Source organism: Rhineura floridana, chromosome 11, assembly GCF_030035675.1.
Source record: "Rhineura floridana isolate rRhiFlo1 chromosome 11, rRhiFlo1.hap2, whole genome shotgun sequence".
Lineage (NCBI taxonomy): Eukaryota > Metazoa > Chordata > Lepidosauria > Squamata > Rhineuridae > Rhineura > Rhineura floridana.
Genome location: NC_084490.1, coordinates 36810960 through 36836500, shown reverse-complemented (window position 1 = coordinate 36836500; position 25541 = coordinate 36810960). Strand labels below are relative to the sequence as shown.

The 25541-nt window shown below is 41.0% G+C and overlaps 1 protein-coding gene across 1 annotated transcript; it reads left to right on the top strand.

Annotated features, from left to right (window-relative positions):
• Nucleotides 1–987: 987 nt before the first annotated feature.
• Nucleotides 988–19239, top strand: LOC133367991 (vomeronasal type-2 receptor 26-like; the record flags this gene model as incomplete). The annotated part of the gene is made up of 7 exons (XM_061592077.1): nt 988–1012; nt 3134–3248; nt 4726–5017; nt 11167–12018; nt 15258–15485; nt 17070–17196; nt 18335–19239. Coding segments are annotated over 7 exons (2544 nt in total), but the record flags the coding sequence as incomplete, so codon positions are not given.
• Nucleotides 19240–25541: the final 6302 nt, after the last annotated feature.

Sequence of the window (25541 nt, the reverse complement as noted above, 5' to 3'; positions counted from 1 at the left end):
AAAGGGTGAGACAATTCAACAGATTAAACTTCATTCATGTAAATTAACACATATTCTGGATGGGGAAGGTCACTGCCTTCACTTTCCCCTGGCCTGCCCTGACATCCTCTCCAGCAGTGGGAGCAGGGTTTGGCTGGCACTATGTTAGGGTTGCCATATTCCAGTTCCACAAATCCGGGCAGGTTAATTTGCATATTATGTAAAGTATTTGCATATTATGCAAATTATTTGCATATTATTTGCATATTAAACAAATATTTGCATATTAATATTTGGATTGTCCAGTTGTTTTGTTTTTGTGCCTAGGAATTACCACCAAAAACTGGGGAAAGATGGGAGAAATCTTTTTTTTAAAAGCAACATTTTCAGCCTTAAATGCCTAGACTCTAGTTTCCAACACTATGGAGTATTTATTGATTGATTAAGAGAATTTATATCCTGCCCTTTTGCTGTTAAAAACAGAGCTCAGCACAGCTTACAAATATAATAAAAACAATAAAAATACACAATCAATATAAAAACATAATAAAAACACAAAATAGCAACAAACATAAAGTAAGTCAGGGCAGCAGCATGGTTAACCATAACATATACAATATATTTCAGAGATGTGGTGAGTGGAGAAAAACAAGCCAAAATGTTAGGAAAAGGAGTCTTTCACACCACATGCTCAGTTCTAAATACTGTTGCAGTTAGTTTTACAAGTTCCTCCAGTATTCCACTGGTGCAGGCACTCAGACATTCAAAGTATCTGTATGTTTCTTAGGTTTTATAAAAGTAGAGCTTTGCTTAACTCAAAATTTCTCAACCACATCTACACAGGTTCCACCTCCATACTCAAAATGAAACTGGGCCTTGAAGTGTGCAACAACCCCACACATACCTTGCTAATTAGATTACCAATGCCAGGATGTCTGTCTTATCGACTACTCTCCTGCTCCCCCCCCCTCCACCGGGCATCATGAAAGACCCAGTCCTGGGCTCAGAAAGAAAATAAATATCTGGTCCTCTTCAAAGTACTCATAAGCCTCTTGTTTTAATTGAAATAATAATTATAAATTCTTGTTCTTGTCACTAATGGGAGTTAATTATCTTGCATATGCTGCTGTTGCTTCTATGGCTGTAACGGAGTGAGGTTAAAGATAAGTGAAATGCAAATAGGAAAAAAACAACACAAAAGGCAGTAACACTTTCCTAAATGTAATACCATACCAACCACAACAAGATTCCTATGAGTAAGGCAGAAAACTAAGCATCTCACAACCAGTCAGGATTCCTAACCAAAAACCAAAAATATGATAAATGAAGAAATATTTATATAAAAGCATGACTATCAAATACATTTATTATTTACACAAACTGTAAAGATATTTATAGTGCAATCCTAGGTTTATTTATTCAGAAGCAAGTCCCAGCGTATTCAGTGGGGCTTACTCAAACAGGGACAGAAATGCAACTTCAAGTAATAAGCAACTTCATTCACACAACCCAAAATTCCGAATCATGCCACTTTACGCTGTTTTGCAACTGTTTATACTTGTTTTTATGGTTATTGGATTTTAAATGGCTTTATTTCTTCTTGTGAGCTGCCTTGGTTTCCAACCCTACCTCACAGGGGTGTTGGAAAGACTCCATACACGCACACGCACACACTGCAGATGTATAAATACATACAGCCCATATAAAAGTTTATTGTCAAACCAGTTGGTCATTGCAGAAAAATCAGTATTAGTTTAAAAAAAATCAGTATTACTTTCCTACAGAATAAAAACTGTAATACCTAAGTAAGCCCTGCCTACTTGCTTTAAAATAGGACTGGAGGGCACAAACACAATTCTTTTTTACATTCACTCCAAAGTCCCATTGATTTTCAGCACATTCATAACCATGTCTACTCAAAAGTAAGTCCTATTGAATTAAATGGGATTTACTTTGGGCATATGGGATTAGCATTGCTTTTACAAAAAGCAAGTATTGGGAAGGTTTTCAAAACACTGCCCAAGATCTGACTCCTGCACACAAGAGGAAAAAAAACTGAAATTTATTTATTTATTTATTTAATTACACTTTTAAACCGCCCTACAGCAACAAGCTCTCAGGGCGGTTTACAACAAGATAAAACCACATTTAAAATACAAACAAGTGTGGATTACAGCATACAATTATAAAACATGTATATACTTACCCAATTTATGAGTTTTTCAGATAAATAGGGGGTGAAACCACCATTTTGTTTTCTAGACACTGCCTAAGGTCAGTGAAACTGAAACACAATCCCTGATTGGCTGCAATCCTGAACGGGCGGGGTTAAAGCTACGAAGTGCTATACAGTACTGTTTAAAGAAAGATTTAACAGTCGGGGGGGGCGGCTGATGTTTTTATGTATATCTCGAGAACCGGACCACCTAGAAACTTAATTTTTTTTTTAAATTAAAGCTGAGAATCCGGGCCACCTAAAGGGCTAGCCGGGCGCTGGGTGGCATGCATAGAATCCGGGTAAAACCCGGCTAACCGGGCAATATGGCAACCCTACACTATGTGTCCCTCCTGCCCCCCATGCCCCACTGAGAAATGTGTCTGGCCCATCTAGCAATGAAGGCTGGCTACCAGGCTGCATCCAACTCATGGGGAGATAATAATTCCCTTCAGACATGACAAATATGTGTTCTTCAAGAACTGCTCAGAGAATACAAAACTCTGAGTGCCCTGCAATTACAAGGAGGACTGTAATTAATTCTGCTGCTTGCAAAATTCTCTCAGGAATTCCAATAACAAAAAGAAATCCACACTTTGTGAAGGATGGTATAAATGTACCCTCATACTTTGCAGTACCAGGATTAGGGACTAGGGAGCAACAAAGCTGTATCAGACTGATTTCTGTTAATTCAAATTTTCTATTGTTGGCTTTGAGGCTATCTGCAAATTGAATGGTCATTCAAGTCAGGCAGTTGCAGTCATGGAGATCCTAAACACAGAGCAGTAGATACAAATAGGGGAAATATGTGTTCCAAGCGTAGATTTGTACTCAGAATAGTGACATTACTAATATTGTTGTTGCTGCTGCTGCCCCACCTAGCATGCCAGACTCAGATTGTTCAGTGTGGGATGTGGCATTCCAGGCCTACTCATCCCAGGTATTATCAGTCAGGGGATTTTATCTATGGAGCCATTATTCACCAGACGGGTATTCATTTGGTCCCAGTTACCTTCAACAGATATCCTGACTGGCAAGAAGAACTACCTAAAATGTGTGTATAAGGAATAATTTTCTCCTTATACTCTACTACTGTTTAGATCATATTCTGGAGCAGAAAAGGAAGATTTTGATCTGTGGATCTTTGCAACCCTGAATCTAGCTCTGTAAATTAATTGCAGATGGAACACACTGGATTAGGAAGAGAGGGTGGAAACTGCACAGGAATATTGTGCATTGTATGTGAACAGAAGGATGAGTAGTAAGGATTGCAGCTTATGAGGCTGTGATATAGGAAACACAAATTAATTAAAAAGGGGGACTTCAAGGAAGAGTAATTCCCCTCATACAAAAAGCCACTTAATATGTATTGGGGCTTTGAAATATCATCTGACATCCATGATGTTGTCTTGTTGACTTCTTTGCATTTCCATCCTCTTCCCATTTCTAGCTGTCCCCCACCCACCCTCCTCAACACTGCTTTTTCAAATCCTGGATTCTCTCATGCTGTTAAATAGTGATGGGTCAAACTTCCATCTCAGGGTCATATATTTAATTGGACTGCACATACCAAGCTATTCCCACCCCGAAATTGGTATGAACAACTCATTTTACTTCAAATCACTTTTACAAATCAAATGTCAGCCCCTTTTGTTTAGCCAGGAGCTCAGGGGGTCCCCTCCTCAGCTCTCACAACCTGAATACATCTCATTGTGCATGTGTGTAACAATGCATTTTAGCAAAATGAGAAGCCCTTTCATTTGTGTTTGTTCATGTTAATACTCTTTATTGTCAATATGTATCATATTTCAATAGCAATGTTTCACATTATGCAGACTAATATAGGTCTATGCCCTGATATGGTCTGTTTGCCTTATTATCGCTATCTTACCCATTTAGAAAGAAATATTTTTATATTTATATCTTATTTCACAAACTTTATATACTGCTTGATGGCAATAGAACAAGAAATATTAAACTATCAATAAAAACGATTAAAACCAGCAATTAAAACATTTAAAAGATCATTAAAATCATCAGTAAACTAAGAGATTAAAACACATAAGTGTCTATGTATATGGATAGGTTTTCCTAAACAAAAATGTTTTAAGCAGGTGTGAACTGCTTAACTAAAGTGAAGGTGCCTGCCTGATGTTAATAGGCAGAGAGTTCCAAAATGTAGGTGCTGCTGTTGCCACATTAAAAGACTGATTTCTTACAAATGCAGAATGTGTATTATGTTACACCTTTAAGAGTGCAAGTTCTACAAACTGAATTAGTCAAGAGTGTGCATTTATGGTGAGGCAATCCTGAATATAAACTGTTCTCAAACTGTTAAGGGCTTTATACGCCAATAGTAACACCTTGAACTTTGCCAAGAATCAAATTGGCAATCAGTGCAGATCTCCGATTGCCTCCTGAAGGACACTATATATAGCAAAAAATAACATAATTTAAAAGACTGTGATTACAATGACAATTTTAGAAAGTGCAAAACATGCTTGTGACACAAAATGCACATCTCTTTTTAGCACAGTGACTGAGAACTACCAACACATCCTGGCTTTAGCATTTGCCATAAAGGAGATCAATAAAAATCCCCAGATTTTACCCAATATCACATTGGGATTGAATATATATAACAACTATTTGCATCCAAGGTGGACCTATCCTGCTGCAATGCAATTTGTTTCTCCGAAGAACAGACTTCTTCCCAATTTTGTGTGTGGCATCCATGAAAATTTACTCACAATCACTGAGGATATTACCACTGACCCCTTCTACCACATAACAAATGTTTTTGGTATGTACAAGATCCCTCAGGTAGGAGTACATGTGTGTGAGTGTACAGAACAAATATTTACCGTTTGGTTGTCCTTTTCAATTCCAGATGTGGCTTTGTGGCAAGCAGACAAGGCTTGATACATATCAAGTCAACTGTGAGACATTTGCTTTTGTTTCAACATGTTTGCTTATTCATTTATGGGTCATTTAGAGAAAATCATACCCGTGATAGCTTAAGATGAAAAAAAACAGATCACAAGAAAAAATAAAAATAAATCTTGTTGTTGTTATGTGCCTTCAAGTCGACTATGACTTATGGCAACTTTATGAACCAGTGACCTCCAATAGCATCTGTCATGAACCACCCTGTTCAGATCTTGTAAGTTCAGGTCTGTGGCTTCCTTTATGGAATCAATCCATCTCTTGTTTGGCCTTCCTCTTTTTCTACTCCCTTCTGTTTTTCCCCAGCATTATTGTCTTTTCTAGTGAATCATGTCTTCACTAAAATGACCAAAATATCAGCATAATGAAATACTATCATAAAGTCATATGAACAACAGCAGCACTAAAAACATATCAAATGTTCCACTAGAATAACACCGCTTTATGGCTCCATTTAAGATCAGGGAAAGAGAGTGTTGATGGACCTCTCTTGGGAGTATCTTCCATGGCAACAATCAGTATTCTGTCTCAGGTACATGGCTGGGGTGCCACAGAACGCTGAGCCACTGCTTGAAGTAGTGTGAAGCCAAAAAGACCAAAAAACCCTCAACCACCTAATATAAAGAAGACCTGACCCAAAAAGGTCTTATAATTTCCTCCCACTCCACAAAGTCTCTAAATGATTCTGTGAAAGTGGAGGAAGGGGCAATTCACCCCAGCTTTGGAAAGAATCACATTTTTCATTTGACAGTAGAGGCTGCTCAAATTGAATTGAATTGAATTGAAACTTTATTTTTACCCCGCCCTTTTTCAAAACTGGAACTCAGGGCGGCTTACAAATAAAACTACATGTAGTTAAAAAGATAGAAAAACATACAATTAAAATAAAATTAAACTATGCACAACCTTAAAACCGTAAAGGGCACTTAAAAATCTAAAAACAATTTAAAATAATACAGATAATAATATAAAACAACAAAACAAGCCTTGTAAAGCCCAATCCTAAACACCTTCTATCCCAAAAGCCTGTCAGAATAAGAAAGTCTTTACTTGCCGACGGAAGGATGGCAAGGAGGGGGCCATCCGTGCCTCCCTAGGAAGGGAGTTCCAGAACCTAGGAGCAGCCACCGAGAAGGCCCTATCTCGCGTCCCCACCAATCGCACTTGCGAGGGTGTTGGGACTGAGAGAAGGGCCTCTCCTGAAGATCTCAGGGCCTGGGTAGGCTCGTATAGGGAGATACGGTCTGACAGATAGCCTGGATCTGGGCTTTAAAGGTCAAAACCAGCACTTTGAATTGTGACCGGAAACAAATTGGCAGCCAGTGGAGCTGTTAGTACTCTGGCTGCAGCTCTTTGTACCAGTTTAAGTTTCCGAACAGTCTTCAAAGGCAGCCCCATGTAGAGCGTGTTACAGTAGTCTAAACAGGATGTAACTAAGGCATGCATCACCATAGTCAAATCAGGCATTTCCAGGAATGGGTGCAGCTGGCGCACTAGTCTTAAATGGGCAAAGGCACTCCTGGCCACGGCCAAGACCTGGGCCTCCAAGTTCAGAGCAGAGTCCAGGAGCACACCCAAACTGTGAACCTGTGTCTTCAGGGAGAGTGTAACCTCATCCAGCACAGGCTGAATCCCTATTCCCTGATCTGCCCTTCGACTGACCAGGAGCACCTCTGTCTTGTCTGGATTAAGTTTCAATTTGTTCACCCTCATCCAGTCCATCACTGATGCCAGGCACTGGTTCAGGACCAGGACAGCTTCCTTGGTTTAGGTGGAAAGGAGAAATAGAGTTGGGTGTCATCCGCATACTGATGGCACCGAACCCCAAACCCCCGGACAACCTCTCCCAGCGGTTTCATATAGATGTTAAATAACATGGGGGACAAAACTGAACCCTGAGGGACCCCATAGGTCAATGACCAAGGAGTCGAACAGGAGTCCACCAGCACCACCTTCTGAGTTCGTCGCTCCAGAAAGGAATGGAGCCATCATAACACGGTGCCCCCAAGTCCCATCCCAGCAAGGCGGTCCAGAAGGATACCATGGTCGATGGTATCGAAAGCTTCTGAGAGGTCCAGTAGAACTAACAGGGACACACTCCCCCTGTCCAGCTCTCTGCGAAGGTCATCCACCAAGGCAACCAAAGCTGTCTCTGTCCCATAACCAGGCCTGAAACCAGACTGAAATGGATCCAGATAATCTGTTTCATCCAAGAATCTCTGGAGCTGGGCGGCCACCACATGCTCTATTACCTTGCCCAAAAATGAAATGTTGGAGACTGGCCGATAATTTCCCATTATGGAGGGATCCAGGGAGGGCTTTTTCAACAAAGGCTGTACAACTGCCTCTTTTAGGCACGATGGAATTCTGCCTTGTTGCAAAGCGGCAAACACAAACACACACACAAACACATGTATACACATGCAGCTATCAACTGCAGAGAATATGGATATTTCCACTACTAGTGTTTCTTGCATAAACCATAAACAAAACATAAAGTCTCAACACAAGCAATATATTTTCATATACTTGAAGGAGTATTACTGGGACCTTTTCAGTGGCAGCATCAATACTGTAGAACAACTTGCCTGATAAAACACAGATGACTCCCCTTCCGCTTATAGCTGTTTTTTCCAAGCTAGTAAGGTCATTTTTTTATTATTATTCTGGAAGGTTTCTGCCTGCTAAGATCATTTTTACATGTGATCTCTACTGTTGTTCCTTTTAGATGTGCACTTTTGTGGTTGTATGTTTTATTTTAATATATTTTATTGTATTAAGTTTGGCTAAGTGGTGCAAGGATCCTAGAAATGTGAGACAGAAATAAAATGAATATCTGTATTCACTAATAAGCAAAGAAACACCTTAGGGTTTTAGAACATGCCTATAGCCAATGATGTTCCTATCAAATTTTAAAAAGCAGGGAAATTGGGCAGTTATACTGAATGCACCAGGGCAGCAGGAGACCTGACCTTCTCTCTGAGATACTGGACTGCCCTACAAATTTGTAAAAAGGCAAACACACTTTGGGATGGTCTTTCACAGTCCAATCCACTCCCTGTGTAGCTTGAAAGAATTTGGTATCATGTGCCTCTGAGCATATGGTGAGTGTTAGCAACACCTGCTATCTCCAAAGATGGAGAATTACATTTTTGCATGTTTGTTGGTATTCTTCCTGGAGGAAGGGCTGAGGGGAGGAGAAGGGCAGGATTGAACATTTGCATGGTTATTGAGTTTAGTGGCATTTACTCCCATGCAATCATGCTTAGGATAGGTAAAACTGACTATGGGAGAGGAGGAGAAGAAGCAGGAAGGGAGGGCTGGAGTGGGCAGAGGTGAAGGAAGAGGGGATGGGAGGAAGAAGGAAGGAAGAGGAAAAGGGAAGGAGGGGAAAGTCAAGTCTGATCATTTGCATGCTTCTTGATTTCAATGAGATTTATTCCTGTACATTCATGGATACAATAGGTAAAACTGACCATGGGGGGGGGAGGAGGGGAAGTGAGAGAAGAGGAAAGGAGGAAGGGAGGGTAGAGGGGAGGGGAAGGAGGAGGAGGGGGAAGAAGGGGATTGGAAGAGGGAGGGAAGGGGCAAGAGGAAGGGAAGAGGAGGGAAGAGGAGGGTAGGGCAGGTTTGATCATTTGCATGCTTTTTGAGTTCAGTGGGATTTCCTCCTGTATAATCATGCTTAGGATAGGTGAAACTGACCTGGGTGATGGGCAGGGAAAGGGGTAGAGGGAGGGAGGGGGGAGGAGGAGGGCAGGAACAGGAGGGGGAGGGAAGAAGGAGGAGGGAGTGGGGAGGTTAAGAGGGGGTGGGTTGGCACTGGGCAGAGAGGAAGCCCTTTTGCTTTCAAAAAGGAAAACATTGTGCATGGTATCATTGTTTTCCAGGGTTTTCCCAATCTTTTTATTCTATAGCAGGCACATGTAGTCTCCCACCCAAAATTAAACCAAAGATGTCCCTGGCCACATCTCACCTTTATTTCACTATAGACAGTCATGGCTTCCCCAAAGAAACCTGGGAAATGTAGTTTGTGAAGGGTGCTGAGATTGTTAGGAGATGCTCTATTCTCCTCACAGAGCTGCAATCCCCTGAAGATGGGGTGATTGTTCACCCACTCTGGCCCCTGTCAGAGAAATAGGACTCCCCACACAGCCAGGAAGCTCACTGGATGACGCTGGGCCAGTCACTGCCTCTCAGCCTCAGAGGAAGGCAATGGTAAACCACCTCTGAATACCACTTACTATGAAAACCCTATTCAAGATCGACTTGAAGGCAGTCCAATTCAACAACTCTCAGCACCCTTCACAAACTTCCCAGTATTCTTTTGGGGAAGCCATGATTGTGTAAAGTGGGATAATGGTCTGGCATGGGTGTGGCCACATGATTAGGCAAGCCCAGCAGCTGTGAGTCTGGCTTTTAGAAGACTGACAGTTGGTTCTTACTGAGCATGTCCAATGTTATCATTGAGTTCAATGTAAAATTTCTTAAATTAATTAAAGATCACCATGCATTTTTTAAAACTTTTAAACTGCAGATGAAGGTCAGAATATGGGACAAGGTCAGTAATAGGATTACAGGTACTCTGTGAACATGGCTGTTTTTTTAATTAATTTCAACAAATTATAAGACCACTGACAAAAAAATTCAAAAGGGGTCTGGGTTTTTTCCCCTCTTGTTTTACACTTTGAACTCTTGGTTCTTTCTGACTGTTTTGGGTATCACTATGAAAATTAAGGGGATTGTTAAGCAAGTGCTTCTATGTTCAGGATATAATGCATACATAAGTGGTTGCTCTATGTTCATAGGCTTACTTTTCCACCCATGCAAAAAAAGCACAATGTCTTCTTCATTACATTGGAGCATTTACAGGATAGCATTGCTGGAGGATGGCTAACATCACAATGGAAGTAAGGAAAAAGTTCCTTATGTTGTTCTAAAAAAAATTAGAAGCCTAAATGAAATGGCTACTGCAATTTGAATAGCAATGTCAAAGTGTTTAATTGTAGTTCCACAATATAATAAAGTAGCATCAATTTGTCACTAAAATTTTACAGACTTGACTCTGGTTTTAGCTGATTCGATTTTGCAAGACCAAAGTCTGCGACTAAAAAAAAATCCCCACACACACAAATAACCCAGATAATAACTGTGTGTATGTATACATGTGTTACTACTACTATTATTATTATTACTACTATCACTACTACTTACACTTAATTTCCAATGTGGCTTCTAAGCAGTTTATATTTTATAACATATGATGTCAATGGTATGAAGTAAGAACTATTGGATAACACTGGTCACATAACATTGGCCAATTTGGTGTAGCATTTTAGGATTAAGGGTGGAATCGAAACCAAAGATCCATTGGGATGAGGGAGTTAGGATGAGGTGAATCTCCAGCTAAGCCATCTCACCTCTGGCTCATCTGGGCTATGCCAGTGTAATTTGCTCATCCCAGGTCAGCTGGCTTAATTTGCTCATCCTGGCTGAGTTGGGGCTGAGACAGTCCAGCTGAGACTACTGTAATTTATGCTGGCATAAGCCCTTCAAAATGGTTGTTCTGAGGGGGAGTGGTGCTGGTGGACCAAAGAGGAGACTTACACTGGATTCTAACTCTGTTCAACTCAGTTATGTGACCTGACAACCTGAATGATCTGCATGGGCAAAAAAGGATTATGTAGGTCAAACTCTATTTTCAGGGATTCTGCCAGACTTAGTTTAGCCGGCAGTAGCTTTGATCCTGAATGGGGTTTAGATCAGGCGTACTCTATGCTGCCTTAACTTAAATTGGGGTAAATTATGCTGACTTCTATGATTCAGGGTTGCTCTGTTAGTGAACAAAGAAGAACCTCAAGAAAAAATTAATTACAATGTAGAAACAATCATTATAGTGGCTATGTATATGCATGGCATATGATTAAAAAATACACCATTGTTCAAATGTGTGTGTGTGTGTGCATGTGTGCATTCTCTCTCTCTCTTAAAAATACTTCCTTTCTACACTCACCATGTACCTTTAGCTCATATATGATCCTGCTTCAATGACAACAGATAACACAGAAGTCCCTTTCTTTTACCACATGGTTCCAAATAGATTCCACCAGTTCAAGGGGATTCTAAAATTACTTGAACATTTCCAGTGGAGATGGATTGGATTATTTGCTGCAGATGGGATGAGTTTATCATGGTTCATACAGAACATGGTTCCATTATTTTCAAACAGTGGCATTTGCTTTGCTTTCTTGGAATCTTTTTCCAGCTTTGAATATGATATCAACAAGGGAAACTTTGTCAGAAGTGCAATATATTTGTCTGGTAAGATCATGAACAACACTGCCAATGTCTTGGTCTTCCATGGAGATGCTCGGAACCTTATCTTTTTGAGACGTTTTCTAAGTAAAGGAATCAGGCCTGCAATACCAAATGGTAAAGTCTGGATTCTAACAGTTGGAATGGAGTTAAAAACCTACCTCACCCAAAGCGACTGGGATATACAAGATTTCTCTGGTGCTTTATCATTTGCACTTCACTCCAGTGAACTTCAAGGATTCCAACAATTTGTTCAGAGGCGAAACCCTTCTAATGCCGAAGGGGACACTTTTATCACAGACTTCTGGTCTGGACAATTTGGTTGTACATTCCATGATTCCCTTCTGGGCAATGGGAGTGGGGATATCTGCACTGGAAAGGAGAATCTGGAGAGCCTTCCTGAGCATATCTTCCCAATGAGTGTAAAAGGTCAGAGCTACAGCATCTACAATAGTGTCTATCTTGTGGCCTATGCTTTATATGCCATGCAGTCATCCGCTTCCAAAAGCAAGGCAATGATGAAGGGAGAAAGAAGGAAGCTTCATAATCAGCAGCCGTGGCAGGTAACCAACTCCATATTTTAATTTGGGACTGCTGCATGTATTTCCTGCTGCTTCTCACCTCCAGGCAATGAGTTGATGACCCTTTTGTAGATGGTTTAGTTTTATGTTACTATTTTTTCCAATAACATTTTGCAGTGCATCTTGTTACCGGCTAGAATCTTTTTAGTCGAGGCACAAAAATGAGAGTTTTACACATTCTTTCCAGGCTCATATCTCTCCAGAGCCTTATATGTCAAACTTCAATCTCAGCTAAGTGAGTCCTGTTATCAAGCTTCATTAAAATTGCAAAGTAAATCAAACATATTTAAAGTGAATATCTGAACGATATCAACTGTTTCAATATTGCTGCTTGATCTCCAAGATCAGCATAGCACATGTCTTGTTTCTCTCGTTTGGGCTGATTGCAGGTGTTGCCACCGCTCCCCGTATGCTGAAAGGCAGATGTTACCAAATTCTTGCAAGCTACACAGCAAGTGGATTGGGCTGTGAAAGACCAACCCAAATGGTGTTTGCATTTTTACACATTTGTAGGGCAGTACAATATTTCAGAGAGGAAGTCAGGTCTCCTGCTCCCCTAGCACATTCACTATAGCTGCCCAATTTCCCTGCTTTTTAAAGTGATAGAAATATATATGGACTATAGGCACATTCTTAATCCGCAAGGTGGGGTTTTTTTGCCTATTCGTGAAATGGGATCCTGTGCAAGTTTGCTGAGAATGTATTGATCATTTGCATGCTTTTTGAGTTCAATCGGATTTACTCCCTTGCAATCATGCTTAGGAAAGGTGAAATGGACCACAGGGGATGAGTAGGGGAGGAGAAGGAAGGGCAGGGATAGAGGAGGAGGACAGAGGGGAGGAAGAGCAAAGGGGAGGAGGGGATGGGAGCAGACAGGAGGAGGAGGGGAGGAGGAGAGCAGGTTTGATCATTTGCATGCTTACTAAATTCAGTGAGATTTAATCCCGTGCAATCATATTTAAGATATGTAAAGCTGACCATTGAGGAGGGAGAGAAGATGGGAGAGAGGGAGGGCAAGCTGGAGTGGGCAGGGGAGGAGAAAAAAGGAAGAGGGGAGGGAAGAAAGCTAAAAGGAGGAAGGGAGGGGAGAGGACAAAGAGAGGAAAGGCAGGTCTGATCATTTGCATGCTTACTGAGTCCCATAGGATTTACTCCCATGCTATCATGGTTAGGATAGGTAAAACTGACCATGGGGGAGGCAGAGGGGTGAGGAGAGAGAAGGAGGAAGGGAGGGGAGAGTGGAGGGGAAGGAGGTGGTGGTGGATCGAGTGAGTTGGAAGGGGATGGGGATGGGGAGGGAGGACAAAGGAAGGGGGAGGAAAAGGACAAGAGGGAGGGGATAGGAGGGAGGGGGAGGAGGATAGGGCAAGTTTGATCATTTCCATGCTTTTTGAATACAGTGGATTTACCCCTGTGCAATCATGTTAATGATAGGTGAAACTGACCTGAGTTAAAGGCAGGGAAGGGGGTAGAGGGAGGGTGTCCGGAGGCAGAGCTGGGGTCCCGGGGAGTTGGCAGAAGAGTTGGCAGAAGAGGATTCAGATGGATGGCAGAGGGGAGGGGGAGGAACTTCCCCCCTTTGGAGTGAAGACAAAACAGAGGAAATGCCAGTGATAGGGTCGCCTAGCAATGGGGAGCCTGAGAGCTATGAAGTTTCAGAATCCTCCCTAGACATTCTCACGCCCCCCTTCTTCGAAGCTCAGAGCAAGAGGGGGAAGAGGCAGGGCTGCCCACAGCAGAAAAGCGGCGAGGCAGTTTACCATCAGCTCCTCCCTTATCCCCCATACTGGAATTGGAAACTTCAGAAGAGGAGGGGGCCATGCTTCCCCCCTCACCGCGCACACGTAGACAACTGAAAAGACAGGAGAGAAGAGGGGGAAGGCGGGCAGTACCTGAGGGGCAGTTAAGGAGGAGTGAAAGATTGCATGTCCGTTTGGCCCCTTCTTAAAGAAAAGGCGGGAAGCAGCCCCTTGCTCTGTCAACTTTCTCCCAATGCCGCAGGACCTGCATCCCTGTATTGCTTCATGAGAAGACGCAGTCTATGCTTGGACATTACCCTAATAAAACACGAATTACTTACAACCTCTGGTCTGGTTCCTGAGTCTCATCCTGGGCCTGACAGAGGGGGAGGAGGGGAGGAAGGAGAGGGAGAGGGAGGAAGGGGGAGGGAGGGGGGAGGGGAAGAGATTGGGTGGGTGAGCACTAGGCAGAGGGAAAGCCCCTTTCCTTTCCAAAAGGAAACCATTGTGAACAGTATCATTGCTTTTCAGCATTTCCCGAACCTTTAGGATACACCCTGTTAGGATACACCCTGTTCGCCTCACAGAGCTTCAGTCAGAGCAGCTGCCTGTTAAACCACTCTGGCTACTAGAGCTCTGTCAGGGGAATGACAACTCCTAACAACTCTCAGCACCATAAACAAACTACATTTCCCAGGATTCTTTGGGGGAAGCTATGAGTCTGGCTTTTAGAATACTGACAGTGCATTATCTGTCACAGTAATTTTTTTAAGCTGAAAAATTCCCAGGTGGTTTTCACTGTATAAAAATGCCCACTTTAGAGTTTCTATTTGGTTAATCTTACTTTTCTGCTCAGGCAAGTATTATGGCTATCCATTTTCAGATTATGCCATTCACCATGATTAATGACTGATATCATCAGATTCCTTTGGCTCAACATAGATGTGGAACCGCTGAAATGGAAATTCTTCCACATCACATCTTATTTTGTCCTTTGTACTTGGAGACCTGTTTTAAGTTTCTGGATACTATTTTAGAAGAATCACATAAAAAAACACAGAGAAAATATGTGTTATTTATTGTCAAGTGTTTTGTCAAGTGTTTTGATACAGAAATAGCGATGAATTGCCAAGATGATATCCTAACTGGAGGATAGTTTTATTATTTGCTTTTTACTTTGTTTAACCTTTGCTTTATTGCTGGCTTTTTTCTTATCCCTTCTGTTGTTGTTATTTCAAAATCACTGATTCTAGCTTTTATTTCTATACATAGCATTTTTAGTATTTGTATTTAAAAATGTCATTTATGTTATACCTTCAAGCAAAACATTTTGCCCATAAATAATAAAAGTTGGACCTAGATCTAGATAAAATAAACACTATCTCCATCAAGGGGGCATTTTCTTTCTCTTTGGATATTGGAGTTGGAATTGTCCAGTTGCATCTTTTTTCTGTTAAAAACCCTTCTCCCTTTTTAATCTAGCTCTACCACTTTCTGAAATCTGTATCATTTAACAACAGTGCTGGGGAGAAGGTTTTCTTTGACCAAAATGGGGAGCTCGTTCAAGGATTTGACATTTTAAATTTGGTGACATTTCCAAATAAATCCTTCATTAAAGTGAAAATTGGAAAGATGGAACCTTGGGCTCCTCCTGATGAAGCACTGAGCATCAATGAGAGTGCCATAGTATGGCACAACTGGTTTAATCAGGTAGGAGTTAAATGCAAACTTTTTGGAAATTGTCCAAGTTGTTAATGAGGGTAAGTGTTGGGAGAACCCCAGGTCTCAACATCATACCTCCCCTCACTCCCTCGCCCTATGCTCAGTCCCCAACCTTCATTTAAGCAGATTGCATGCATAGTCCTCAATTGCATGGAGAGTTTTACTCTCATTCAAGTAAAATGCCTAGAAGTCCCCAGAAAACCTTCCCCACAAGGTTGGGAACTGAGGGAGTATACACAATGCATCAACAATGTTGGAGAGAATGTGTGTGTTCCTACCCCCTGCACAGGTTTGTGTCAATGTGTTGAGATCACCTCATATGAACCCCTCAGTCCTTAATATATGTTAGTCACTGGATTTAGTCTGAAGGCAATTGTCCAACACTGATACTTTTAGGTAAATAACTCAATATCACTTTTTATCAGTCTTCAAGTTAACATTTTATATGTATATGTATATGTATATGTGTGTGTGTGTGTGTGTGTGTGTATGTATATGTGTGTGTGTGTATAAAGTGAAAATACATATATTAGTGAAAATAACACACAATGCTTTATATTAGGGAATATTGATTTGCAAACATTTGTATTTTATGCAAAATTGCATACAAACATGTGCATGGCCCCATCTGCACTACGCAATGAAAACAGTATCAGACCACTTTGAACCATCATGGCTTCCGCCGAAGAATCCTGGAAACTAGAGAGAGGTACAGTTCCCAGAGTAGTTTACCAATCAATCCCTCTTCCAGGACTCTGAAAATTATAGCTCTGTGAGGGGAATAGGTATCTCCTAACAATTGTCAGCAACCTAAAGTTTCCAGGATTCTTTGGGGGAAGCCATTAGTGTTGAAACAGAATGATACTGCTTTAAATGTAAAGTATCGATGGGACCTATATTCAGAGATATGCATAGTAAAAGGCTGATGATTTTCATGAGGACTTAAAAATACACAGACTGATATGCAAATATGGAGAACAGAATTTAAGACTGAAAAAATGAGGAACCAAAATTGACAGAACTGCTCATTGTTAAGTTATACTAAAGAACTGTGGTGTGGAAAAACAGAGGTAGGGAAGCTGCAGTTTCTGATTTATAACCAGCAGAGAAAGTGGAGGAGAGGACACAGAAGGAGGAAGGACTGAAGAGAGGAAGGTTGTATGGGTTGAAAAGGAGCAGAAAAGCTATTTGTTGTGATATATATCAGAGGGAGTGGCTTTCTTCAGATCTACCCTATGATGAATTTGGGATCATAGGTGCAAGAGTAGGTCTGAGTCCTATCGTCTGATGAAACAGAGGTCTGACAACACTCTAAGGGGCTGTGCTCTTGCGGAGAATGCCACCTCCCTCCATGTGTAATGAGAGTTCATATTCAGTGTGCTACTCACTGGATTAAATGTCAAGAGAATTGCCATATTTCCTTCCATATTTATCACACAGATAAAAGGCTCAAAATGCTGCTCACTGTGTTCAGGACAGTAGAAAACTGCATAAAATGTATTCACCTGAAATGTAATGATTTCAAGACCATTCTTCTGAAAATTCACATTCTCCTCTTTCCTTGGTTGATAGACACAGCCCCTTGCTTTGTGCAATGCCAAGTGCCAACCTGGTTATAGGAAGAAAGGGAAGGAGGGGAAGCCCTTCTGCTGCTATGATTGCATTGCATGTCCAAAAGGGTGGATATCTAGCCATGAGGGTGAGTGTTGTAGTGTACTGATATATTTAAAAAATGGCTACAATTCAAAAGGTAACATAAGGAAAATAAATGTGTGCATTGAAGGCATGCACCCAATATGATCTATGTGGGGAATGGTCTTTGATGCATCCATGTTCTTCAGTGTTACATGGCTTCCTTATTTGAAATGAGAGTTGGGACTGTGTACAAACTGGTGTGCCTGTGCACTTGTAGATGTGTGCATGAATGGGGAGGGGCTTTAGTTCACAATAGCTAAATTTGGAAGACATTTCTCCAGGCCAGAGTTAAGCGTCTTATTGCTGGACCTCGCAGCTTTATGAATAGTATCCAAATTAGTGTCACTGGAATTTCTTTCCAGATGTTAAACTCCACATTGAATGACTGTCTGCAATGGGACTTGCTAATTATGAACTCTTATCAGTCTGATATTTATTTCCAGTTTTTGAACACAGGTAGTTTACAACCTCTGTTAAAGCTTTTGCAGTTCTCTAGAGTGGCTTCAATTACAGATGCGTTTATTGTTCTTCTTCTACAGACCCCTTACAATCTTGAGGGTTTTATTTAAAAGAATAATAAACAACCAATTGCTTCACAAAATGCAATATTAATAATAAAAATTATTTTGCCCCCCCAGCCCACATTAAGCATCCATAATGTCTAGTACAACTGCATGTTAGCCTGACATAATTATAATGTAAAATTCGTGTAATGTTAATTTCATTTCATTATCGAATGCTCCTGGACAGGGCATGAAGACGCAGTGTGCTAATAACATGACACAAAATACATTGTACAAGACATTGCAGAGAGAAATATAATGTTGATAAAATTTCCGTTTTCAGTAAAATTCCCTTGTTCTTTTTATGGTGTTATCAATCCTGGGTGTTTTAGATATGGTGCTTCTTACCATACCCCCTTGCACAGAACATCACATTTCACATAATCAACACAGAACAAGATACCGGAGCAACAATAACATGTACAATATGTTTGTCAGATTCATTAATTATTGTAGGATAGATGACTGAGAAGAACAGTTATGGCAAGTTTGTTTTATTTATTCACTATTAAGCAAATCTTTAAAAATAATTCTGAAGTGGCACTTGTGTGTTTTGACAACAAAACTTTTCTTTTTCAGATATGCCTATGTGTTCCAAATGCCCAGATGAACAGTATGCAAGCATGGACCAGAATTCATGCATTCCCAAGACTGTCACCTTCTTGTCCTATGAAGAACCTTTGGGTGCCAGCTTAGCCATGGGTGCTCTTTCATTTTCTTTCATCACCACTCTGGTACTACGAACATTTATGAAGCATCACAACACTCCCATAGTCAAAGCCAATAACCGGGACCTTACCTACACTCTTCTTATCTCCCTTCTGTTCTGCTTCCTTTCTGCACTGCTCTTCATTGGGCAACCTGAGAAAATGACATGTTTCCTCCGCCAAACTGCCTTTGGTATTGTCTTCACAATGGCTGTGTCTTCTGTGTTGGCAAAAACCATCACTGTGGTTGTAGCTTTCATGGCCACCCAACCAGGATCCAGGATCAGAAAGTGGGTTGGAAAAAGTCTGGCTAGCTCCATTGTTCTTTCTTGCTCCATTCTTCAAGCTGGCATTTGCCTTGTGTGGCTGGCAACCTCTCCCCCATTCCCAGATGCTGACACACATTCAATGACTGAAGAAATTGTCCTGCAGTGTAATGAGTCATCCCCTATAATGTTTTACTGTGTCCTGGGCTACATGGGCTTGCTGGCCTTTCTCAGCTTTGCTGTGGCTTTTGTTGCCCGCAAGTTGCCGGACAGTTTCAATGAAGCCAAATTTATTGCATTCAGCATGTTGGTGTTTTGTAGTGTGTGGTTGTCTTTTGTTCCAACCTACTTGAGCACCAAAGGAAAATACATGGTAGCTGTGGAGATCTTCTCCATCTTAGCATCCAGTGCTGGGTTGCTGAGTTGTATCTTTTCCCCCAAATGCTATATTATCTTGTTGAGGCCTGAGCTGAACAACAGGGAACATTTAATTAGGAGGGGAAAACACTGAAGAGCACTGTTCCTCACAACAACTGCCTTCCAAAGCTCATTCAAATCTTTTTCAATTTAAATATGCAGTGGGAGTGGGAGTGGCATGCACAAGTTATAACTGAAAATGATATAATAATGAATGTTTTGTAGTTTTATTTTCATTGTTAATATCTATATCTGCCCCTTTCATCCAAGGAAGCCAAAGCAGCATTCATTGTTCTTCTCTCTGCTATCCTCACAGCAACACTTTCAGTTAGGCTAGGCTGAGTGATAGCAAGTGATTGTCTCAGCTGAGGGTAAAACTTAAGGTGTGTCTCTTTGGGCCAGGTACAACACTCTTTAAACACTGTACCACACTTACTCCCAAGTGTTTTTGGAATCAAGCAAAACAAGGGGAAACATTCTTTTAGAATGCATAATAATTTAGAACAAAAACTTTGTTCTTTCTAGAAAGCTTCCAAGAGTGACGCTCACAGGTAAATAGCAATGGATATGCAATTATCCCCCTTGATTTATGATACTACATGGCAGTGTTACTCTCATTGGGTAATTTATGTATGTTGATATGGTTGTTTGTGTGTAGCTCTTCATTAAGTGGAAGTATGTCAATGCACTCCACTTCAGAGTGTTCCGGACTGGGCCATGCAAATTATTGTTTTCTATGGATCCATTTAAGTATAAATTAAAATTTTTCTCGCTTTAAAACTAGGCTGGAAATTATCAGAAAAAATGGGTTTTTGGGGGGATTCTCCTTGGAGATTTGAAATGTTCTGAAATGTTCTGCCTGTGAAAAATGTGGAGATTTGAGGGAGAAATTTGATTCAAATCAATGCATTTCAATATTGTTGAAGGATGCATAGCTTTAGTCCCTTCTCCTTCCAGTCTTCCACTCTTAGCCCAACAGCATGCAACAACAATGTTCATGCTGTATCAGCTGTTGCTGAGCAGCACATTTCTCCTGTGCTTCTCCATCAATTTATGAGAAAAGAAATTGCATTTGAAAATTATCATAGGAGAGAGAAAATGTTGGAATTCTCAAGGGTGGGGCACAGGATTTTTGTTGTGCTTACCTTAATTTCAAGGTGCCCAAGTGGTGTTTGTGAGTGTCCTTCTTTCTTTCATTCTATAAATCATCTCTGCAATGCTCTACACTCTGTAGCCTTCCTGAAAACCCCAGGATGTCCTCATCTGGGCTTTTCTGTAGGGATGGGAATGTGGTGAGGGTGCCTTATATGTGCCTGACATCTGTTCATTGGTATTTTTCTTTTAAAGTCGAGGGTGTTTTTTAAAAATTTTTAAAGAAATCAATGTGGATTTTTTTAAAAAAAATACATAAATAATTGGGCTTATCCACATGGGAGCAAAACATATTAAAAGCACTTCTTTTACCTCTGTTTTCTGTTTGCACAGTCCACATAGGAGGCTCAGAGCCAGCTACAAAAATGGTGCTTTTCATTCACACTGAAGGGAAAGGAACAATCATGCAGCTTCCTAATGACGACACCCTCTTAAGGTCAACATTTCACTTCCTCTGGTTACCTTGGCAACCGAGTATGCTCAGTTTGTTCCAGAGTTTCATTAAAAAAAACCCCGAAGTGCAATTATTTGTATCTTCACTGCTACAATCCAGCTGGAATGCAAATATTTACTTGAACAGCCAAATAATAAAAATTATGTATATTTTGTACAGCTTTATTTTTCAACAGCAATATACTCTTGTTGTAAAAATCTACCTCTTTCTTTTATCCATGCTGAGAGAGTCAGCGAGGAACACTGAAACAATAAACAATTACCCAACATGGCTGCTGTATAGACAATTGTCAAAGGTCACAAAAAACACTGCATGTTTCTCAGGGTTGTCTGAGAGTCTTGTCAAGATAAACTCCTGAGGCAAAATGGTCTGGTTGTCTTCTTCCATAACCTTCATTATAACTGTAGCTGAAAGGGTAAAAGAAAGAGGAAATATAGATTGTATAATGAAACATTTCCCACATGATAAAAGGCTTTATGACACACCCCGAATGTCCCTTGGATGCATTTGCATGGAGACCCCTTCTGTGTGAATGAAATTGTGCCCAGATATAGCTTCGGCAGAGCTTGGAAAAGTTACTTTTTTGAACTACAACTCCCATCAGCCCCAGCCAGCATGGCCACTGGATTGGGCTGATGGGAGTTGTAGTTCAAAAAAGTAACTTTTCCAAGCTCTGCGGCTTCCTAGTGACAAATCTCTCTGTCATGCGGTTACACCTTTTCTATTACCACAATATTTATGGTTTTCCATGCAAATGCTTTCATGGGAGAAATTACATCACATTGATGTACACAACTCACAATGATTCTGTGGAGGAGTGTGCTCCTTTGGGGTTATCTAGCTTCCTGTACACAATATTGTTTGACATTCAGAGTTACACCACTTCCAGAATCACCAGTACCTCCTCCCCTGTCTTTCTTATATTTAGAGATAACCAGATCCCACTGATTCTCTCCATTCCACCAGGTTTCCATTATACCCACTATGGCAGTGCTGTCCTGTCATTGGTCAGCTCCTAGCACTAATATAGCATCCCTAACTCTGCAACAGTACAATAGCACCACCATTGCCTGATCCTCAATACTGGCTTGTCAGAATGGTGGATGTTTCTCCAGAAACCAACTCTTTGATTGTAAATAGGCATTTAAAATTCATTGGTTGTAGCCTGCTAAGTAATGCTCAGAACAGACTCACTGAAATCAATGGACAAGACTGACTTAAATCTGCGAGTTTCAATGAGTGTTATCGAGACAACAAAAATAGCAGAGCAAACTTCTTGCCACCTGGTACCGCTCTGCTTTTTGCTACTGCTCTCTCTGAAAAGAGAGGAGAGCTCATCTCTGGAGGAAGACCGACTTCCCCCTGATTTACAGCCGTTGGCTTCGAGGCCAAGACTCCGGGGGGGGGTGGAAGATTCCCAGAATAACACACCTGACCTTGGGCTGGGCGGTGTTTATGTTTGTGTTTTATGTTTTAACTGCTGGAGGGTGGGTAAGGAATTGTTTTGTTTTGTTGTGGCAGTCAGGATAAGTGCTCTGCCAAACCTTTCTGTGGCTGTGTGTGGGTAGTGATTGTTTTATTTTTGTTTTGTTTAATGTATAATATATTATTTTGGTTTTTAAATATGTTGTAAGCCACTTGGAGACCTTCAGATTACAAGTGACTAATAAATAAACAAACAAATAAATTGTTTTTGTTATGTGCCTTTGAGTTGATTTTGACTTATGGTGACCCTATGAATCAGTGACCTCCAATAGCTTCTGTTACATACCACCCTGTTCAGATCTTGTACACTCAGGTCTGTGGTTTCCTTTATGGAATCCATCCATCTCTTGTTTGGTCTTCCTCTTGTTCTACTCCCTTCTGTTTTTCCCAGCATTATTGTCTTTTCTAGTGAATCATGTCCAAAGTATGATAACCTCGATTTCATCATTTTAGCTTCTAGTGATAATTCTGCTTTAATTTGTTCTAGCACCCAATTATTTGTCTTTTTTGTAGTCCATGGTATGTGCAAAGCTCTCCTCTACCACCACATTTCAAATGAGTTGGTTTTTCTCTTGTCCACTTTTTTCACTGTCCAACTTTCACATTCATACATAGAGAACAGGAATACCATACTTCTTGTTTTTTCCAGGAATTTTAGTTAGGTTTTTTTAGAAGAAAAACCTATTCTGCTCTTTATTTTTTTATACTTTTATTTGCCTCTTATCTTGTGGCATTTTGATGCATTTGTTGATTGATTTTCAGCTGTACTTATATGTTGTATGAATGAGCATTAGTCATGCTTTTGCATGCCACTTTTGTAAATGTTTGATGGATGGTGGTTATGAAATATTGCAAATAAATAAATGGATGAAGTGATTTACACCATATATTACCCTGTTCTTGTGGTTGAAAGAGATGTGATTGATGTCTTGGATAAACTTGTTTGCCTCACATAACTGACCATTGTTTTCAGACACCATGACCCTTTCTTGGAATCAAGATCATTGTCTCATCTTTGAGAGGATAACAGTGATTATATTTTTTATTTATTTATTTATTAGATTTATATCCCATCCTTCCTCCCAGTATGAGCCCAGAGCGGCATTATATTATGTACTAGCTGTAGCTGATTTTTTTGCACCCATGATGAATAAATATAATCTGACATAGATTAATAATCATAATATTTAAAGAGATATAATCTATACTAATGAATTTTAGGGAAAATTTACACCCACACTGGAATGTGTATTTCAGTATTTCTAGTAATGTCCTCCCCATGTGTTTAGCGTTTGTAATTTTAGTGTTTTATCTCTTTGTTAAGAAGAACATAAGAACATAAGAAGAGCCTGCTGAAGTTGGTTCCTAGTTCCCAGTTCCTTATTTGCTTGAAAGTTCAAAACATTACAAAAGAAGAGTTGACAACTACAGCAACTTCAAACCAAACTTAACATGTCTCTGAACCCCAAAATATATGCTGTATGATATATCACTGTGATCGGGGGACTCTCCCCATCACGAATAACAATACATTTATGCAATCAAAATGATCAGGCTTCTGATATTATCATAAATACATAATGATGTCATAAAATCATAAACAAATAAGTAACTGGGGGTGCCCACCCCAAACTCTGCTCTGGGACAGGAGAAATCATATACCCCAGGAAAGGGGAAGGTGTCCTCTACGAGATGTCACTGCGTCCCGCCTGGCCCAGAGCTTCTGCTGGGCGCAGGGCACGGAGAAGGTCATCTATGCAAAATCAAAGCAGACCAAAACATACAGGAAAAAATAAGTAACTGGGGGTGCCCACCCCAAAATCTGCTCTGGGACAGCACAAATCATATACCCCAGGAAAGGGGAGGGTGTCCTCTACGAGATGCCACTGTGTACCGCCTGGCCCAGAGCTTCTGCTGGGTGTAGGAGAAGGATGAGGGCATCTATGCAAAATCAAAGCAGACCAAAACATACAGGAAAAAATAAGTAACTGGGGGTACCCACCCCAAAATCTGATCTTGGCCAGGACAAATCATATACCCCAGGAAAGGGGAGGGTGTCCTCTATCAGATGCCAGTGCATCCCATCTGGCCCAGTGCTTCTGCTGGGCACCAGGCACGCATGGGTGCATCAATGCCAAATCAAAATGGACAAAAACACATAGAAAAAAATAAGTAACTGGGGGTACCCACCCCGAAATCTGTTCTGGGACAGCACAAATCATATACCCCAGGAAAGGGGAGGGTGTTCTCTATGAGATGCCACTGCGTCCTGCCTGGCCCAGAGCTTCTGCTGGGTGCAGGGGACAGAAGAGGGCATCTATACAAAATCAAAGCAGAAAAAGACATACAGGAAAAATAAGTAATTGGGAGTGCCCACCCCAAAATCTGCTCTGGGTCAGGACAAATCAAACGCCCCATGAAAGGGGAGGGTGTCCTCTGTGAGATGCCACTGAGTCCTGCCTGGCCCAGAGCTTCTGCTGGGTGCAGGGGAAGGATGAGGGCATCTATGCAGACAGAAAGGGTAGAGAATCTTCTTACTCTTACTCATTTCTCAGACCTCTTTCTGAAGTGATGGGTCAAATCTGTAAAGAAGTTTGGAGCAGCCACATTAAAAGATAAGGGCAGGGCATTCCAGGCAGGGGGTTGCCAACCCTGCTTGGATATGGATGTCTTTGCAGAGGATCCCTAGTCAAGCTGTACCAACAGCACAATCCAAACTATATCTACTCAGAAGTAAGTCCTGTTGAGTTCTATGGGGGCTTAGTCCCTTAGTACGTGTGTTTAGAATTGCAGCCTTCAGGGTCATCCATCTTTACTCCCGAATGCTCCCATCTAACATCTCCACAACACTAGGCTCCTTTCTTCCTACAGTGGCCTTCTGGTGACTGGCCTGGCCTGAAGGCACTTAAACCCTTCTTGCCGAAAGCAAGTAGGCTAGATTAAATGTTCCCTACCGAGGCTCCATCTTTTAGCTAAGATGTCTAACTTAATTTCCAGTCAGATATTTTTTTTAATTGTACGCTCCAAGCAACTGTTGTTGATGCTTAATGTATCATGCTTAATAGCATCACTTGGGCCCACCCCGTGACATCACTCGGGCCTACCCTGTGACATCACTCAGGCCCGCCACTAAAATCTCAGGTTTTGGGATGCTTCTGACCTGGCAACCCTAAATTTAATGGTTATGATTAAGCACACTTTTTCAGATAGTCTAAACTATCTCTGAGAAAGACATCCATGCTGTCTTCAGTTCCCTGATGATATGGACCAAATATCATGCAGGTGAAGACAGTTGACTCTGATGC